General features: G+C 41.0%; 1 protein-coding gene across 3 annotated transcripts in view; it reads left to right on the top strand.

Moving 5' to 3' along the window:
• The window catches only part of crsp7 (cofactor required for Sp1 transcriptional activation, subunit 7), a 159,696-nt gene extending 140,913 nt beyond the window's left edge, over positions 1–18,783 (top strand). For all 3 annotated transcript variants that reach the window (XM_048559835.2, XM_048559836.2, XM_048559837.2), the window contains exon 3: positions 15,773–18,783. In XM_048559835.2, coding sequence (XP_048415792.1) covers positions 15,773–17,575 — 1,803 coding nt within the window. In that variant the 3' untranslated portion in view covers positions 17,576–18,783. The remainder of the gene's footprint in view (positions 1–15,772) is intronic.
• Positions 18,784–18,919: the final 136 nt, after the last annotated feature.

Raw genomic sequence — 18,919 nt, 5'->3', positions numbered from 1 at the left:
GGTTAGTTCTTAAAGTAAGCTGTGGAATGTTCAAATGGCTGATCTGGTGATCTAGCATATCAAGGCACATCAATCGACCTTGATAATTGAGCCTGGGGTTTTGGCAGACACTGCTTGCTCAGGAAACAGTATCAACATTTTATTCCAAAATTCCATCAAGAAGAAAATCAAGTTTCACATTGAAATATCAGTGAGTATGTTCTCGAAGGTGGAAAGATGAACTAGGAAGTCTTTTTTCCTTCGCAGTCTTCTCCCAAACAAGGAAGCTGATGGCCTAGAGGTATTACTGCTGGACTGTTCATCTAGAGGCCCAGGTAACATTCTGAGGATCTGGGTTTGAATCCTGTCACAGATGTATACAATTCGAATTCAATAACAGTCTGGAATTTAGAGTCTAATTACAACTGTGAATCCATTTTTGATTGTTGGCAAAACCCATTTGGTTCACGAATAGGTTTCAGGGAAGGAAATCTGCCATCCAAAGCAATGTGGTTAACTCTTAACTGCCCTCTCAACAATTATGGATGGGCAACAAATGCTGACCTAACATTGCTGCCCTGGGAATGAAGGAAAATAAAGTGAAAACGAAACCAGTTCCAACCAAGGCAGTCTCAAAAGATACAGGCAGGTGATTTCTATCGAGTGAGCTCATCTAATTAGCTGAAGTCAGGCAACTTCTCCGAAGCCTTTTTCATTTAGGTTCCAATATGTTTTCAATTGCTTTTTCTTGAAGAAAAGTCTACAGATCTTTAAATAAAAGTTGTTTTCTGCAATTCCTTCAAAACTTGAGACCTTAATGAAGCATTATGTATGAAATTCTTGTTACTGTATCTAGCAACATGGAGACAATGGGCACTGGTACAAGTTTTGGAGAAAGTAAGAACAAATCAGAAGCCCCCTCAACCAAGAGAAGGAATATAACATAGTGGACCGCTTTGGGGATGAAACAAGGCATGGCAGTTATCCTATTGAAGGATGGAGGAGTAGAAAGCTTACGAAAATGAGACAATAGAGGTCTAAGTATTGGAAATTATTAAAGTGACAGGATAGGTCAGGAATTTTAACATCTGTAAACTTGAAAGCCTTGAATGGATTTCTGGAGCTGTGTTGCAGTCCCCTTTGATGCTTCAACTGGACTGATAAGTGAAATTAGAGGAATTGATTGCCATGTCCAGAGACTGACTTGTTCCATTCAAGTTGAAGATTACAGTAATATTTGTCCTCAAATTAGAGGAATTCAAGCAGAGAAGTTGTGGAACATGCCAGAGGGTTGGGCTGCAGTTATATTGCTTATGTCTTTGCTCACCCTATCTGGCAAAGATCCCATTTCTAACTTGAGTTGTGGTCAGCAGTCATTTCTGCGATGGTTCTGATCAACCACTCTTCCAGAAGATTCTGTTAGTCCCGTCCCTTATTGTTTAGAGTGGGCAATGAACACTTCCTTCTAATTGAATTGGTATTCCTAGTCACTCATTTTACTGATTTGTTTCAATGCATTTCTTTTGTGTTTATTGTTCTGTCATCAGTTTCGCGCTGGTCGGTGCTCTGGTGCAAGGTAGATTTCTTTTTCATCGTTGGAATATGTCATGTACTCAATTCTAAATTATGTATGACAAAATTTGATTATCAAAGCAGAGAGGTTTAACCAAGAACACTCAACATTGTCAACATATTTCTACTGCTACTCAAAGGCTGACTTCGCTGTTGGTTTTCTTTTATTATTCAGTTTTGTTTACTCTTCAGTTCGATCTGTTTGTTTTCCTGTTTGTACTGAAAATACAATACCTGACTTATTCATTCATTCTTCCTTTACTTTCACCCTCTGCTTTATAAAAACTTGTAAGAATTAGTTCATCAGAGGCCCAGAACACAGCAGAGTCCAGTTTTGACACTACTGGCTGCTTAATTATTAGATCAGTGATGAGAGATTGGATGCTCATGTTGCCGTCCAGTGTGTATCAGATCTTAATAACAAAAGGGATTCAAGGTTAGAGTAATACATCATGGAAACAGCCCCTTTGGTCCAAACTGGTCCATGATGCCCACTCAGCTAGTTCCAATTGCTCACATTTGGTACATAACTGCCTCAACCACTTTGTCTGGCAGGTCATTCCATTTGTGCACCATTCTCTGTTTGAGGTTGCCCCTCAGATCCTCCTCAAATCCATCCCCTGTCACCTTAAACCAGTCTAGTTTTCAGTCCCTCATCCCTGGGGCAAAAGACTAAATGCATTCATCCTATCTATGCCCCTCATGGTTTTTGACATCTCAGTAAGGTCATCCCTCTTGTGTTCCAAGGAATAAAGCCCTATCCTGGCCAACCTCTCCCTATAATTCAGGCCTACTAGTCCTGGCAGCTTCCTCATAAATCATCTTTGCACACTTTTCAGTTTAACTATGTCTTTCCTGTAATGGGGTGACCAAAACTGTACATGATACTTCCAAGTAAAGTTTCACCCTGGACATTCAACATCACATTTTCAAAAGCCTTCCATTTGCTAGTTACTCCTTTTTCCTTCAAACAGCCTCACAGGAATTCCCTCCCGAATGGCATTGTGGGCCAACCTACAGCAGGTGGACTGCAGCAGTTCAAGAATGCAATTCACAACCACCTTTTCATGGGTAACTAGGGATGGGTAATACCTGCTGGCCAGTCAATGAAGCTCCCATCCCACATTTAAAAAAAAACCAAGATAACGAAGTGTGGGGCTGGATGAAAACAGCAGGCCAAGCAGCATCTTAGGAGCGCAAAAACTGATGTTTCGGGCCTACACCCTTCACCCTTCAGCTGCTTGGCCTGCTGTGTTCATCCAGCCCCACACTTTGTTATTGTGGATTCTTCAGCATCTGCAGTTCCCATTATCTCTTTTAAAAAAAAAAACCAGTCGACTTCTGCTAGATCCTGCGAAATGGCTCCAAAATTGCCCCTGCTCCAATTTAGCACTTTAACCTGTGGACTGTCCTATCTTTTCTCATAACTGTTAAAACTGAGAATATTTTTATCATTGGACCCAAAGTGCTGTCTGACTAACATTTCAGTCACTTGCCTGACCTTGTTTCCTAAGAGGCTGTACAGTGTTGCTCCCTCCCGAATAGGGACCTCTGCATATTGATTTTTAGGAAATTTTCTTGGACACTTGACAAATTCTACCCCATCTAGGCCCTTTACATTCCGTGTGGCCCAGTCAATACAGGGGAAATTAAAATCTATAGTCAACACTACTCTTATTCCTACAGATATCTGCAATCTCTCTACACAACCGCTAGTTTATGAACTACTTTATCACTAAATTCAGCCTGTTCCTGTCTCATCCTATCTACTTATCCTGATTTATTCACCTTTCTCTCAATCTTCTCCTATCCACCCTTGTGTCCTCTCCAAATCATTGTCCAAGGGTTCCATCCCTTGATCACATCAACCTCTACTCTCACCACCTGTCTTCCTTTCCTGACCACCACTGCTCCCCTCCTGAGGTGTTTGGTTAACTGGAACCCACTCTTCAGCTTATTGTTCACTATCTTGCAAATCTGCAGCCATAAGACTGTACAGTGAAGAAGACCTTTCAGCCCATGGTGCCTTTACTAGCTCTAAAACAATAAGAATTTGTCCCAGAGATAGTAGCAACTGCCGATGCTGGAGAATCTGAGATAACACGGTGTGAAGCTGGATGAACACAGCAGGCCAAGCAGCATGAGAGGAGCAGGAAAGCTTGACGTTTCGGGTTGGGACTCTGAAAAAGGTTCCTGACCCGAAATGTCAAGCTTTCCTGCTCCTCTGATGCTGCTTGGCCTGCTGTGTTCATCCAGCTTCACACCGTGTTATCTAAGAATTTGTCCCACTCTTCTGATTCTTTCCTCAGTCCTGTAATTATTTCTCTCTCTTTTGAGATCCAATTTGAAAGGTTATCGATTTTGCTGTCACAACCCTTCCAGGCAGTGCATTCTCTACCATTATTCACTTTTTAAAAAAACACTAACCCCTGTTTTCATTAACTTACTTAAATGTGTTCTCCTTTTACTGACCCCATCCACCAATGGGAACTCTTTCCTCCATCAAAACTGGTCAAAATTGAGCTCACTGTACTGTATGTACTGCTAGTTATTGATAGTTACTGACTCTATTTAAGTGTAGAAAATTACAGAGCCTGCTGCATCTCGTATTGTCGAGGAAAATGACTGTTGTCTAACCAAAATAGTCTCTTGTAGTTAACAAGGTGGTCTATTGCATTGGACTTTAGAAACTTTGAGTACCATCTCAGGATCTTATGTCCTTAAATTCTCAGCTGTTCTACTTACAATTACATATGACGTCAAATCCTTTTAGAGATATATCTATGTCCAAAATAGTTATCTATTAAATGCATTAACCACCATGTACACTCACTTTACACATGATCATTCTGGACCTTTCACTATTCTCTACCTCCCTCCCCTTTCCCCCATATATCTGTTTCTGTGTCTCTCTCTCCATCCCTCTTTCTATCCCTGCCTCCCTCCTCGTCTCTGCACACATCTCTTCCTACACTGTGCACATGCATGCCTGCCATCACACTGATGTGCTTCTGTGTCTACATTGGGACTGAACCACAGAAATGTTACAGTTCAAAAGGAGGACATTTGGTCCGTCATATCTATACTGGCTCTTCGCATCTTCGTTACCTAATGGCAATCTTCTGCTTTTCCCCCATACCCTAAACTGTTTAAAAGGTTTGGGAAGCTGAGTACTGAATATAGCATTGTACTGTAGAAAGATGCCTCAGGAAGATTCTGTAACCCTTAGTGAAACAATTTGAGAAGCAAAAATGACAAGTGAGGATATTTTCTCCTTAGTCACAAAAACAACAGAGTGGCGCTCTGTTATTCGTGCTGCGCATAGCCCATTGATCTACTTGAGTTTGACCTTGCCTTTTAGTAAGGTCACTAACTTACTCATTTGGATTTATATAAGGCATAGGCCTCACCTGCTCAGCCAAGACAAATTCCGTCATCCCAGAATCAGCCAAATGAAACTCTGCACTGTTTTCAGTTCAATTATGTCCATTTTTTTAGAAAGGACATTGAAACTATTCATAGTACTGCAGGACTTCCTTTAGAGAACATAGAACATAGAACATTGCAGTGCAGTACCGGCCCTTCGGCCCTCGATATTGCACCGACCTGTGAAATCAGTCTGAAGCCCATCTAACCTATACTACACTATTCCATTATCATAGAACAGCTTTGATTTTATTATATCTATATTCTTTCTCAAGTTCTCAACCCCTGAAAAGCTAGAGACATCAACAACAGCACCAGCAAGTCATCCATTGCGGATTTTAGCCCAGTCCTACTAAGGTGTGACCATATGACAATTTACTTTAAACTTGAGACTAGCATGAAGAAAATAAAATTATTCACCATTCAGCTCTAATTAATTTAGCTCCTTAGAAACAGGCAGCTTACAACTTTGTTTTGAGGTCACAGGTTGTTAGTTTCTTTTTGAATTCAGCAGATCTGTGACAGTGGCTCATTGCTCTCACTCCCAGATAAGTGTAGACAACATGCCCCACTGATATCCTGTTTCTGGTATGTTTATCTGCACTTCCATTCTTTGCTTGATCTTCCACCATCCCCTCCTACTGAACAATGAAATAACTACTGATTCACTGGTTCTAACTTCAGCCTTTTCTGAGAGAAAATGCTTTCTTTCATAACCCACAGAGCATTGATGCATATCCTAGGAAATTAGATGCGCCCACCACGCTTTCCCCACAACCAGACACATTCAGAGAGAATGGGAACTGCAGACGCTGGAGAATCCAAGATAACAAAGTGTGAAGTCAGATGAACACAGCAGGCCAAGCAGCATCCCAGGAGCACAAAAGCCGACGCCTCGGGCCCAGACCCCTCATCAGAGGAACATCCCTCACCCCATCCTTTTCTCATTAATCCTTAATCCCTTTAATCTCTCATTTCTTGTCATTCTCCAACCCTGATTTATACCCTCTCAGATCTGCAGCCTCCTCTTGACTCTATTTTTCCCTTCTATCTCTAGTCCTACCTGATCACTGTACAGCATATAAGATCATCTCAACTTCAAATCTGCAGATAGCATAAAATTGGTATGGTTATGAATGGTGAGAAGAGTGATAACTTCAAGAGGACAAATAGATTGGCCAAAGAGACAGGAGACTAAATTTTATACTGCAAACAGTGTCATGATATACTGCTCCCATTCTTTAGATGACATGTCCATCATGGGCCTCCTGCAGTGCCACAATGATGCCACCCAAAGGTTGCAAGAACAGCAACTCATATTCCGCTTGGGAACCCTGCAGCCCAATGGTATCAATGTGGACTTCACCAGCTAATCACAGTAATCAACAATGTGACCCTTCTCTGAACTGCTGCAGTGCATATGAAAACCTTAAGGATGTCAAAACTGTTCCAGTGTTGAATCTTGTCAGTGCCCTGGATAGTTGTACCAAAATTCCTTTCTTTTATACTCCCTTTGCATTGGGTTATTACATTCACCTTTGACTTCTTGCTGCAGCTGTGTACTAATATTTAATGACTTGTGTACAAGGAAATGCAAATGTTTTTGATCTGCACCATTCCGTAGCGCCTCTGTTTAATGTGTTGCTTTTCTGCTCTTCCAAAGTGGGTAACCTGACATAATCCCACATTTAACTTCCCTCTACCAAATTTTGTCCACTTATTCATAGAATCCATGTCTTCTCAACTTGCTTTCCTCTTTATCTTTGTATTGTTAACAAATTTAACACTAATATACTTCATCTCTTCAACTCACTACTATAGATTATGAATAATTGAAGCCTGTTTCCAGGTTGCTGTCCTGAAAATTGAATGGTGAGGCCATTTTTTGGAGTACCGCATACAGTTCTGGATGCCCTGCTGTGCGAAGAACATTGCTAAATTTAAAGGGTGCCAAAAGAGAGTTACAAGGATGTTACAGCGACTCGAGGGTTTGAGTTATAAGGAGAGGCTGGGTAGGCTGACACTTACTTTCTTTCCCTGGTATGTAGGAAGTTAAGAAATGACCAAACTGAGGTTTACAAAATAATGAGGATCATAGACAAGGTGAATAGCAAAGGTCCTTTCCTTAGGGCAGAGGAATTCAAAACTAGAGGACACAGTTTTAAGGTGACAGGGAAACAATTTAAAACAGACCTGGGGGTAACTTTTTTCACACAGGATGGTGCATATGTGGAATGAACTGCCAGAAGAACGAGGAGATGCAGGTATAGCTACAATATTTAAAAGACATTTGGATAGGTACATGAATAGGAAAGGTTTAAGAGGGATATGGACCAATTGCTGGCAAATGGAACCAGTTTAGTTTGTGAAACTTGATCAACATTGAGTTGGACTGGAGCATCTGTTTCTATGCTGTGACTTTGCTTCCAGTTGAGATCAACGGAGTTTCTCCAATACCAATATTGATCTCTGGTATCCACAGTGTTTTTCTTTTATTAGCTTGCTGTTGGTCAGTTCTCTCTCCATGCTGATATTACCCCTAACATTGTAAACTGTTATAACTCTTTGTCCCATTATTAAATGCTTTTTGGAATTCAAATAAGCTGTATCTAATGGTTCTCCTTTGTCTATCCTGATTAATATATCCGCACAGCCAACTTTCATTTCTACTGCAAAGTTCTAATGAGCATCATCCCACATTTAAGTTTTAAAATAATTAATATTTACCACAGACTGTAAGGGGTCCATGTGTTGAGCCCTGCAGTATTTCACTGGAACAACCTTCCAATCACTCAAAAGAGATTGGGAAGAAGAAATGTGTACCACAAGAATCTGTTTGTCGGAATCAGAAATTTGCAACACAGGCTACTTGAGCAGTTGTCAGAACATAGAACAGTACAGCACAGTACAGGCCCTTTGGCCCACGATGTTGTGCCAAACTTATATCCTAATCTTAAGGTCTATCTAACCTCCACCCCTACCTTATACTGTCATCCATATGCCTATCTAATAGCTGCTTAAATGCCCCTAACGTTGTCAACTCCACTACCCTCTCCAGCAATGCATTCCACACCCCTACCACTCTGATTAAAGAACCTACCTCTGACGTCCCCCCATATCTACCTCCACTCACTTTAAAATTATGTCCCCTCATAATAGCTACCTCCAATCTCGGAAAAAGTCTCTGGCTGTCAGTTTTATTCATTCATCTTGCTCCCCAAAAAGTTAATCCTTCTTTAAAGGGTTTCATGACTCTGATTCTGCTGTTTTTTTCTACTGTATATAAAATTTTTTAAGCCTTTTGTCTTACAAAAGGTTAGTTACTGAATTAATTATGTTTGATTTTTTTTAAACACCTCCCACCTTTTAAGAATAAGGGGCAGGCAGTATCTATGCCTGTCTGTAATAGGGAACACCAGGAATTTGACCATGATTTTTTTAAAAAATCCTTTTCAGTTGAATTGGTGGAAAATTTGGAGATATTATTGTGTTCCTGCAGGGTAGAGGTCATGGAGTCTTAAGGTTCTGAGATGTAGACATGGCATGTCAATGCACAGTGTACTGAATATCGCTTTATACTGCAGCGAAAGTCCTGTACTGGTCATGTGGGAAGTGAAGTTGATATTGTCAAGGCACTGCAAAACAGGCCACTGTGTCCAGTCTGCAGTCCTGCTGTGATCATCTTATTGCAACAGCTGATAGTATTCTGTCTCACTTCCAACTCTGAATCGTGTAGGTGTGGAGGTTTTGAAGAATTGGTAGTGACCCTGTTATTCCCATGTACTAATGAGACCAGTATCCAAATTTAAAATAAATAATGGTTGTCCTGGCACCAGTAGTTTTCAAGTCATTGACCATCTTAAACAAAAAAAACAATGCCTGGCACTTGTGATGCAAATATTATTTGTCTCGTGAATCTTACCAGATAAATTCCATTTCATTGCTTCAAGATTTGTGAATGAAGTTTAATATAATAGAATAGTCCACAAATAACCACAGTATAATTTTAAAAAAGTAATGAACACTTACTATTAATTCAGAAAAAAAGACATTCATTTCTGTTGTGCATTTCAATATCAACAAAAGATGTCTGAAACCAAATGAAAGGTCTTTGAACTGTTACCATTGTTGTAGTAAAATTGCCAGATAATCTATTTTTGTGATGATCATGATTAATATTCCCTTACACTATGCAGAAATGTGTTGTGGGTTCTTTTATATTTACCTAAGGGGACAGGCAACCTTCATTTAATATACACACGAGTGTAACAATTTCTCTACTGCACGAGAGATTCACCCTTGTTTTTTGTGTTAACACCCTGAATCAAGGTGAAAGTACTATCAACCAGCTTTGACCACATGTGCTGCCCTGTGTCTTGGGGCTGTAATTATTGATCGACTTCCAAGAATTGCAAACATTTCTTCTATTAGATGTGGCCCCAGTCATTGGTGGAATTTCCTCTTGACCCCATTTCGAGAATCCTGCTTGACTCTAGTTCTTGTAGCATTTCTCGTACTTGAGCTTTTAGTTTTAGCTCGAGTCTATGTCTATGTGAAAGTTGATGGAAGTTGAATCTGGGTGTGTTCATCCAGAAACCATCCTGTTAGAAAAATGCACTCTATAATGCACCCTCTCTAGAAGACAGAGGGTGGTAATAGATGGAAAGTTTTGAGCCTGGAGCTTGGTGACCAGTGGTATTCCACAGGGATCTGTTCTGGGACCTCTGCTCTTTGTGACCTTTATAAATGACTTGATGAGGAAGTGGAAGGGTGGGTTAGTAAGTTTGCCAATGGCTCGTAGGTTGGTGGATAGTGTGGACAGCTGATGTTGGTTGGCAGACCTGGGCAAAGACGTGGCAGATGGAATTCAACCCAGACAAGTGTGAAGTGATTCATTTTGGAAGGTTGGATTTGAATGTAGAATACAGGGTTAATGGCAGGATTCTTGGCCGTGTGGAGGAACAGAAGGATCCTGGGGTCCACGTCCGTAGATCCCTCAAAGTTGCTACCCAAGTTGATAAGGTTGTAAAGAAAGCGTATGGTGCGTTGGCTTTCATTGGCAGGGGAATTAAACTCCAGCTGCGAGGTTATGCTGCAGCATAACCATAAAACCTGGTTCGACTAAACTTTGGAATATTGTATTCAGTTCTGAACAAAGAACAAAGAAAATTACAGGACAGCAACAGGCCCTTCGGCCCTCCAAGATTGAGATCCTCTGTGTAAACCAGTCATCTATTTTCTAAGGGTTTGTATCCTTTTGCTCTCTGCCCATCCATGTACCTGTCCAGATACATCTTAAAAGATACTATCATGTCTGTGTCTACCACCTACGCTGGCAATGTGTTCCAGGCACCCACCACCCTCTGCGTAAAGAACTTTCCACGCATATCACCCATGAACTTTCCTCCTCTCACTTTGAACTCATGACCACTAGTAATTGAGTACCCTACTGTGGGGCGGGGGAAAAAGCTTCTTGCTATTCACCTTGTCTATACCTCTCATGATTTTGTAGACCTCACTCAGGTCCCCCCTCAATCTCTGTCTTTCTAATGAGAATAATCCTAATCTACTCAACCTCTTTTCATAGCTAGCACCCTCCATACCAGGCAACATCCTGGTGAACGTCCTCTGCACTCTTTCCAAAGCACCCACATCCTTTTGGTAATGTGGCGACCAGAACTGTACGCAGTACTCTCTAAATGTGGCTGAACCAAAGTCTTGTACAACTGTAACATGACATGCCAACTCGTGTACTCAATACCCCATCCAATGAAGGAAAGCATGCCTTATGCCGCCTTGACCATCCTATTGACCTGCATTGCCACCCTCAGGGACAGTGGACCTGAGCACCCAGATCTCTCTGTACATCAATTTTCCCCAGGACTTTTCCACTTACTGTATAGTTCGCTCTTGAATTAGATCTTCCAAAATGCGTCACCTCGCGTTTGCTTGGATTGAACTCCATCTGCCATTTCTCTGCCCAACTCTCTAGTCTACCTATATTCTACTGTAATCTCTGACAGTTCCCTTCACTACCTGCTACTCCACCAATCTTAGTTTCACCTGCAAACTTACTAATCAGACAATCTATACCTTCCTCCAAATCATTTACGTGTATCACAACAACAGTGGTCCCATCACAGATCCATCTGGAACACCACAGGTCACAGGTCACAGGTCTCCCAATTTGAGAAACCCCCTTCCACTACTGTCTATCTCCTGTTGCCAGCCATTTTTTTTATCCACCTAGCTAGCACACCCTGGGCCCCGTGTGTCTTCACTTTCTCCATCAGCCTGCCGTGGGGAACCTTATCAAACACCTTACTGAAGTCCATGTAAATGGCATTTACAGCCTTTCCCTCATCAATCAACTTTGTCACGTCCTCAAAGAATTCTATCAAGTTGGTAAGACATGACTTTCTCTGCACAAAATCATGTTGTCTATCACTGATAAGCCTATTTTCTCCCAAATGGGAATAGATCTTATCCATCAGCATCTTCTCCAGCAGCTTCCCTACCACTGACGTCAGGCTCACTGGTCGATAATTACCTGGATTATCCTCGCTACCCTTCTTAAACAAGGGGACAACACTAGCAATTCTGCAGTCCTCCGGGACCTCACTTGTGTTTAAGGATGCTGCAAAGATATCTGTTCAGGCCCCGGCTATTTCCCCTCTCGCTTCCCTCAGAAACCTAGGATAGATCCCATCCGGACCAGGGGACTTGACCACCTTAATGCCTTTTAGCATTCTGGTCACTTCATTACAGGCAAGATGTGGAAGCTTTAGAGAGGGTGCAGAGGAGATTTACCAGGATGCTGCCTGGACTGGAGGGCAGGTCTAATGAGGAAAGGGCGAGGGAGCTCAGGCTTTTTTCATTGGAGTGAAGAAGGAGGGGAGGTGACTTTGTAGAGGTATACAAGATGATAGAGTCTATGGCTGGAGACTTTTTCCCAGGGTGGAAATGAGTATTACGAGGGTGCATGATTTTAAGGTAATTGGAGGAATGTATAGGGGAGATGTCAGAGGTCAGAGTGGTGGACGTGAGGAATGCGCTGCCAGCAGTGGTAGTGGAGTCAGATACTTTAGAGACTTCTAAGCGGCTCTTGGATAAGTATGTGGAGAGTAGTAAAATGTAGGGTATGCAGGGTAGTTTAATCTTTGTAGGATAATAAGTCGGCACAACATCGTGGTCCACAGGGCCTGTACTGTGCTGTACTGTTCTGTGTTCTATATTCTATGTTCTAACTGGAAAATTCCTACGCTAAACACTGCAAGGTGGATACTCACTTTGGCTCTTAGGTATGCATTCAATTGGCTCCCACCAATTACTTCCTCCAAATTTGCACTGTATCCACCCAAGAAATTTTACCCCTTGCATTTTTTTTGGAAGTGCACGAGTCCCAATCCCAGCTTCCACTGTGAAATAAATAGAGATTTGCTGCCGTTTTAAGTGCTGCAGCTCTGAGTATTATTTGCTCTAGCAAAGATCTCTTGGTCCTTTGGAACAAATTAGACAAGTAGACATTTTTCTTTTAAAAGCAAACTGTCTCAATAATTACTGTTGCACAGTTTTCTGCACCTTTCTGCAAACTTCATACTGCACTGATTAGATTTAATGGTGTCATAAATTAATAATGGCTTCTTGATGTTCACTGTAAAAAAAAAAAAATTGCATCTCCTCCAGTGATTGTTCGTGCCCCCAATTTCCTTCATATGGACCAGCTGTAGGTCACTCTGCAGCAATATGTTCGCCCGACACCAGGAACGCTCCCATTGTGTAGATAGTGTTTTACCGTTTCCTTTCGGTGGAATTGCTTACATCATGCTGGCTTATTTTTGTTCCTTGGAAGCTCCTGATTTTCAGGTTGCTTCTATTGAACAGTATCTTTTATATCAATGCGTACGCAAGGGTTCTGTCACAAATCTAGCCAAGTATTACCAACAAAATGGAAGGAACTTCAAGGATTTTGCAGCATGTGAATTCTGATTGCAATAGTTGGACTTCATCAAAGCTAAAAGTATAAAGGAGCACAGGCAAAACTAATGAAGTTACTCAAACAGTTGACATATCTTCATTTCCAGAGATACCTATAACTAATAGTTTCTCAGGAATACTGTTTTATTGATGAGGATGCAAACCCTGTGAATCTCTAAAGTAAATGCTTAAGTCTGAGAACCTGTACCCTGACACATAAACAAGCCTTTCTTTTAAAGGGTAAAGATTAAGCAGCCATTTACACCATAATATTTTTGCCCAGAAAACAAAACACTAGGCTGCCATAAACCTTCTGACAGAATTGCATATAAACTGTGTCCCTTTACCTAATTTCATTTTTGTGGCTAGATCTCCACAATACATTGTATTTTGTTGTAGTATTCCTCTTCTATTTTAAAAATAAATCTTCAGACTGACACACAGCAGTTCACAATTCATTTCTGTCGTCATAGAAATGAATTATCCCAGCACTGCTTTCAGTATGATGTGAAACATTTATTTCTGGTAGTTCAGAAATCTCTCTCAACATGGTTCAAGTGAAATTGCCTTAATTATTCTTGAACTTAACTTTTAATGATATTGTTCATCATCATATTACTTAAATGATCAGAATAAATTAACTGAGGATGAGTTTTCTTATTTGAAATGTCATTTTGTGCACTTCACGTTGGTGCATGAGCAAAATGTAAAAACATCACCATTGCAGGGTGAATGGTATCATCAGTTGCAGCCTGTTAATTGATCATTGATTTCTTTCTTTCAGTCATGGGATAAGCTGTTGCCTTTATAAAATGACTTTAAACAATGGACTTTTAACTCCATTTAAAAGACAATAAGGAAATGCATATAGAACAGCATTAATTAATTGTCTTCTGACTTGTGTGGGATACAGCACTTGCAATGGGACTGAAATGTCTGTTGTTTTACTGTCTGACTTACAGCAGATGGATTGCATTGACTTCCTATTATTACCAATGCATGCTATATCATTGCACATTTTATGTCAATTATACTGTTTGCACTGTTTTCTATTGTATTTGAAATAAAGCATGCAGTGTTTGATTGAAGGAGTTCTTATTCATTTAGATAAATTATCAGGAGCACGAATTAGACGTGTTGTAGCACTGAAGTCAGAATCCCTTACACCAAACAATGCATCATCTCCTACCATGGCAATTTGCTATATTTAACCAAAGCATAAGCATCACTTATGAGGGTTCCTTGGGACGTTTCCATGTATCTAAAGATGCAGGCACAGTGCAGTTGATGCTGAGTGTGGCAACAAAGATATAGGATTATATGAAAAGGGTAGCAAGTATCCACGATATCAATTCACAACATTTATTTCAGTTTAACATCATGAATAGTGTTCTTATCTGTTTAACATTTGAGTTTCTCCTTAATTTTGTTTGACAGTTTTCCCACCCTGCCCTCCAATATGACTTGTTCTGTTGCTCCCGGACCTGATATCACATGCCCTGCACCACCACCATTTCCCCCGCCCAGAACCTTCATTTTGCCTTTGTCGTCATCCATTTCTGTTGCAACTGCTGGGGCTTCAACTGTTCTTCCACTCTGCATCTCCTTCTGTACTAATTCCTGATATCGTTCCTAGAGTGGCACCTTAGCCTCTAGGTCTCTTCTGCTCCTGGCTGATTCTTCCCAAACTGAGCTCACATTGAAGTATTGGGCTCCATCTAGTGACCAAAGTTGATTACTGTAGATAGATAGTTTCAGAACTTCAATCACTAGTTCGAGCCTGGTCAATCTAAAAATACTGGACATGAGTTAGTTTGCATCAAGGGTGTTTTATTTTGCACGTTGTTCAGCAGGTAATGCACAGTGCTACACGCAATAGTACAGTATTTCAACTTGTACATTTGGTTTGTCAGGGTGAGAAATGTGCAAAGGAGCCTAACCCTGATCTTCAGTGTTGAAATCTAAGGTCCCCTTGAAGATGTGATCCTTAGGGGTACACCCACAATTTTATTTGAGGACTAATTGATTGTACGGCACAGAAACAAGTTATTTGGCATAATGAGTCCATGCCAGTGTTCATACTGCTCTTGTGCCTCTTCCTGTCTCTCCTCCTCTAAATCTATTATCATGACAATTTATTCCCTCAAGTTTATTCAACCAGCAGTTAGTAATATAAGGTTCTATATAAGAAGTGTTTTTCTTTCAATCGAAAATGATTAAAGGATAATGTCACAAAAACGGAAATTGCTGGAAATGCTCAGCCTGATGTTTTGGGTCGAGTGACACTTCCTCACCCTTAAGTTCTGAGGAAGGATCACTCACCCTGAAACATTAACTTGGTTTTTCTCCACAGATGCTGCCAGACCTGGTGAGCATTTCCAGCAATTTCTGTTTTTGTTTGATTTCCAGTATCCACAATTCTTTTAGTTTTTAACAATGAAATGTCATTCAACAGGTAGATAAATTAAGAGAATGCAAAAATTCAGGAGTCAGAATATGATAAATTTAAGAAGCTAGCATAAACTAAAACGACTAGCTAACCAGATTAGTTTTTTTATATTGCTGAAACATTGTGAAATATTTTCTGTATTAAAGGTGCTGTTTGAATGCAAGTTATTGAGACCTTGTACTGTAAATGTTGCCAAGTATAATGTGATATTTAACACTGCCCAGGCTTGATTCAGCAAAATAAGAAGGCTGGTTAGGGGAAGAAAGTTTGAGAGATGGGGATAACAAATTATGGGTGATAGAATCATTGGTCTGCAAAGTTATTTAAAACCAAACTGTGTATTTGATATTCCATTCTTTATCTTTCCAGGAAACAAGGCTGGGGAAGCTCATCAATGACGTACGGAAGAAAACAAAGAATGAGGAACTTGCAAAACGCGCCAAGAAACTGCTGCGGAGTTGGCAAAAGTTGCTGGTTGAGCCAGTTGGTCAAATTGAGTCTGTACCCAGGGCACTGCCTACCTCCCCTGGCTCAGCCAATGGTGGAGCTCATACCTACAAGATTGATTTGCCATCTCTGGCCACCAGCACTGGAGCAGGAGGACCCAAGCCCACCCTGGATATGAAAAGCAAGAATGACGTGCACAATTCCTTCTCCCTGCTTGCTGACAAGCAGGGCAATCGGAAGAGGAAAGGGGAGCATCGGGACGGCACAAAGGGTCTGCCGTCCAAAGTCTCAAAGGTTAATGAACAACAACAGAACTCTACACCACCACCTTCCAACGGAATCCGTAGCAGTCCTGAAAATTTCCCAAGTCCTCCAGATATGACCTCTACAAATATCCATACCATCCCAAGCAAAAGCAGACCAGAGCACCAGACCCCATATGAAAATGACAAACATAGCAAGATACCAGTTAATGCTGTGAAACCTCACACGAGTTCTCCAGGACTTGTAAGAAACCCAAGCACTTCCTCATTACTAAAGACTGCTATTCTCCAGCAACATGGCAAAACAGATGACACTGGTGTGCGTTATCCACCTAGTAGTCCCCGATGTCAGTCGTTCAGCCCAAGGACTCTTAAACATGAAACAACATGGAAACCCTCCACGACATATGCACCCAAGGGCTCTGTATCCAGCCCATCTCAGAGCTTTACAGGAACATCTCAAGAAAGTTCTGATTCAGAAAAGACAACATCTCACTTACCGAAGAACAATATTCCGGTGCCATCCCCTGTGCCTGCATTGCAGCTAGCCACAACACCGCCTCAACCAACCCAAGCAAAAAGCATGCATCCACTTGAGACTGAACACCCATTGGATCGGCTGGGGCATGTATCTAATTTAGACACTGGTGAAAACCAAGTGCAGCACCATTCTGCAACAACACTACAGCAGCAGGACTCACCATATCCACCTCTCAGCCCCAATTCGTCAACTTCACATCGTGGAGAATCCTTACACAGTCATGAGTTGGAAGCAGCAATGGGAGAGTTGTCCTCTAGTGAGTGTGCCTCTTTTGGCTGTGAAAGTAAAAAGTCATCTAAGAAAAAGTACAGGTCTAGAGACTATCAGGTGAACTTAGACGGACAAGTTATTGATGAAAGTGTGAAACCTGTACGGTTGAAAGAGCGTAGAATTACATTTGACCCTGCTACAGGGCAGATCAAACCTTTGACACACAAGGATTCATCTCAGGCTGAAAGCCCACTTCTACCTGAGCCTCATCGAACCACTGAAATTGTACAGGAACAGAGGGTAAATTTGCAAAGTACTTTAGATCAAACAAACTGGAAAGAATTATCCAAAAATGAAATTATTCAGTCATACTTATCACGGCAAAGCTGCCTTCTTTCATCTTCGGGAGTCCAACCTCCAGGCGGTCATATTGTTGAGTTTCTACAGCATGAAAGCCACAGGTATAGCACTAGCACAGAAGTCCGTGAGGTCCACACATTAGTCCCTACTGATACTCCGTCAGAACTTCCTGGGGTCACTAGGGAGATCAGAGACTCTGATGTTCACCGAATACACCAACAACATTGGGCAGGTGTGAATGGTTGCATGGACAACCATGGCAAATGGTATGATTGGACGCAGGGCATATCTTTGGACCCTCATGGTGATCAGGGACAATTGCACATACTGCCGTACGTCTGTCTAGACTGAATGATAATGTCCTTTTGGCGTGCTTTGAGGTTTAAAAGTCAGCTGACAGCAAACAAGTGGCTCCCACTTGCTGGACATGATCAAAAGCCTCTGAGATGCAGGTTAAGGTTTGAAGGTTGTGTTTCTCAGCCTATCTGTGTAGGTCCCCACCCCAAACCCCTCTCTTCTACCATTTGCTGCTATCAGTGTTTTAATCAAAATTGCAAAGGAGGGAAAGGAGCGCAAGAGAAGAGAAGGTTCTGAGGGAAATAAGTGAGGGGTGGTTGATTATGTTGCATAAGCAACTCACCACACAGATTATGGCAGGTCATAACCAGGGATCGTCAAGCCTGCCATAGAGCGGTTTATCAGTGAGAGAGAATCGAGGCTAACTGAAGGTTCCAGCACTTTACGGTAGGCTGGATATAGCCTTGGGGCAGGTACAGGAGCTTTATGTGGCATCAAAACAGTGAATAATGTTACTTTAAAAAGTATGCATCTATTTATTTGATTTGATTTTTTTAAACTTTAATTTGGCCATGAGATATGTGAGACAAATGTGCAAAAACTGTAGATCTCTCTTTTATTTACATCACACATCTGTTTTTCTTCAGGACACAGTTTTAAAGTAAGAAATCATGACAGGCTGTGAACATTTGCACAGTACAGTGTCATACCAAACATTCCATAGGTCTTCGCATGCTGAGAGTTACTGTCATCTTCTACTTAAGCAGGAGATAGAACCCTTGGGTATTCATAATCTAGATTTAAAAATGTTTAAAAAGAAGCTATTTTAGGAAGTCAGAGATTTGGGTTGTGCTTTTTTCTTTTCCTGCCACTGGTCAAAATTCAAACTTTATAATTTTGTTCTTTGCTTTGCTGTCTTGCTTGAACTCCACATTCGTTCTCACTTCTCAAAATCCCAAAGTGGAAAAAAAGGAGGGTGCTACTAGTTTGCAACTTTGTACTGTGAGGAGTTGATTTAAAAAAAATTTCAAAAAAAATTTCAAAAGGAATCTGTTTGTATGCTGGAGATATACTTGTTACCATTCCTTTAGATATTGTTTGCCTTATGAAATCCATCATTACCACAACCGCAAAAACAAGAAGCCTTAGTGAATGTACAGAAATTAGACTTCTGTGTTTGTCACAATACAGAAGGAATGACTTTGCTATTTGGTCCTTTTAAGTGGACTCGTTGTGATATAAATGTGGAAACAATAAAAAAATTTGCACAAAACAACTGTTGCCTTTTATTGAAAAAGAAACGTCTACGGTGAATTTGTTGCCCTTTTAATTGTCTGTCTAATTGCACAGCTTAAAAATTAGTACAAAATGAAATGTGTTTAAGCTGTAAATGGATGA

The sequence above is a fragment of the Stegostoma tigrinum genome, chromosome 30 (assembly GCF_030684315.1).
Source record: "Stegostoma tigrinum isolate sSteTig4 chromosome 30, sSteTig4.hap1, whole genome shotgun sequence".
NCBI lineage: Eukaryota > Metazoa > Chordata > Chondrichthyes > Orectolobiformes > Stegostomatidae > Stegostoma > Stegostoma tigrinum.
The sequence above is the reverse complement of the archived record's forward strand: the minus strand, read 5'-3'. Positions and strand labels throughout refer to the sequence as shown.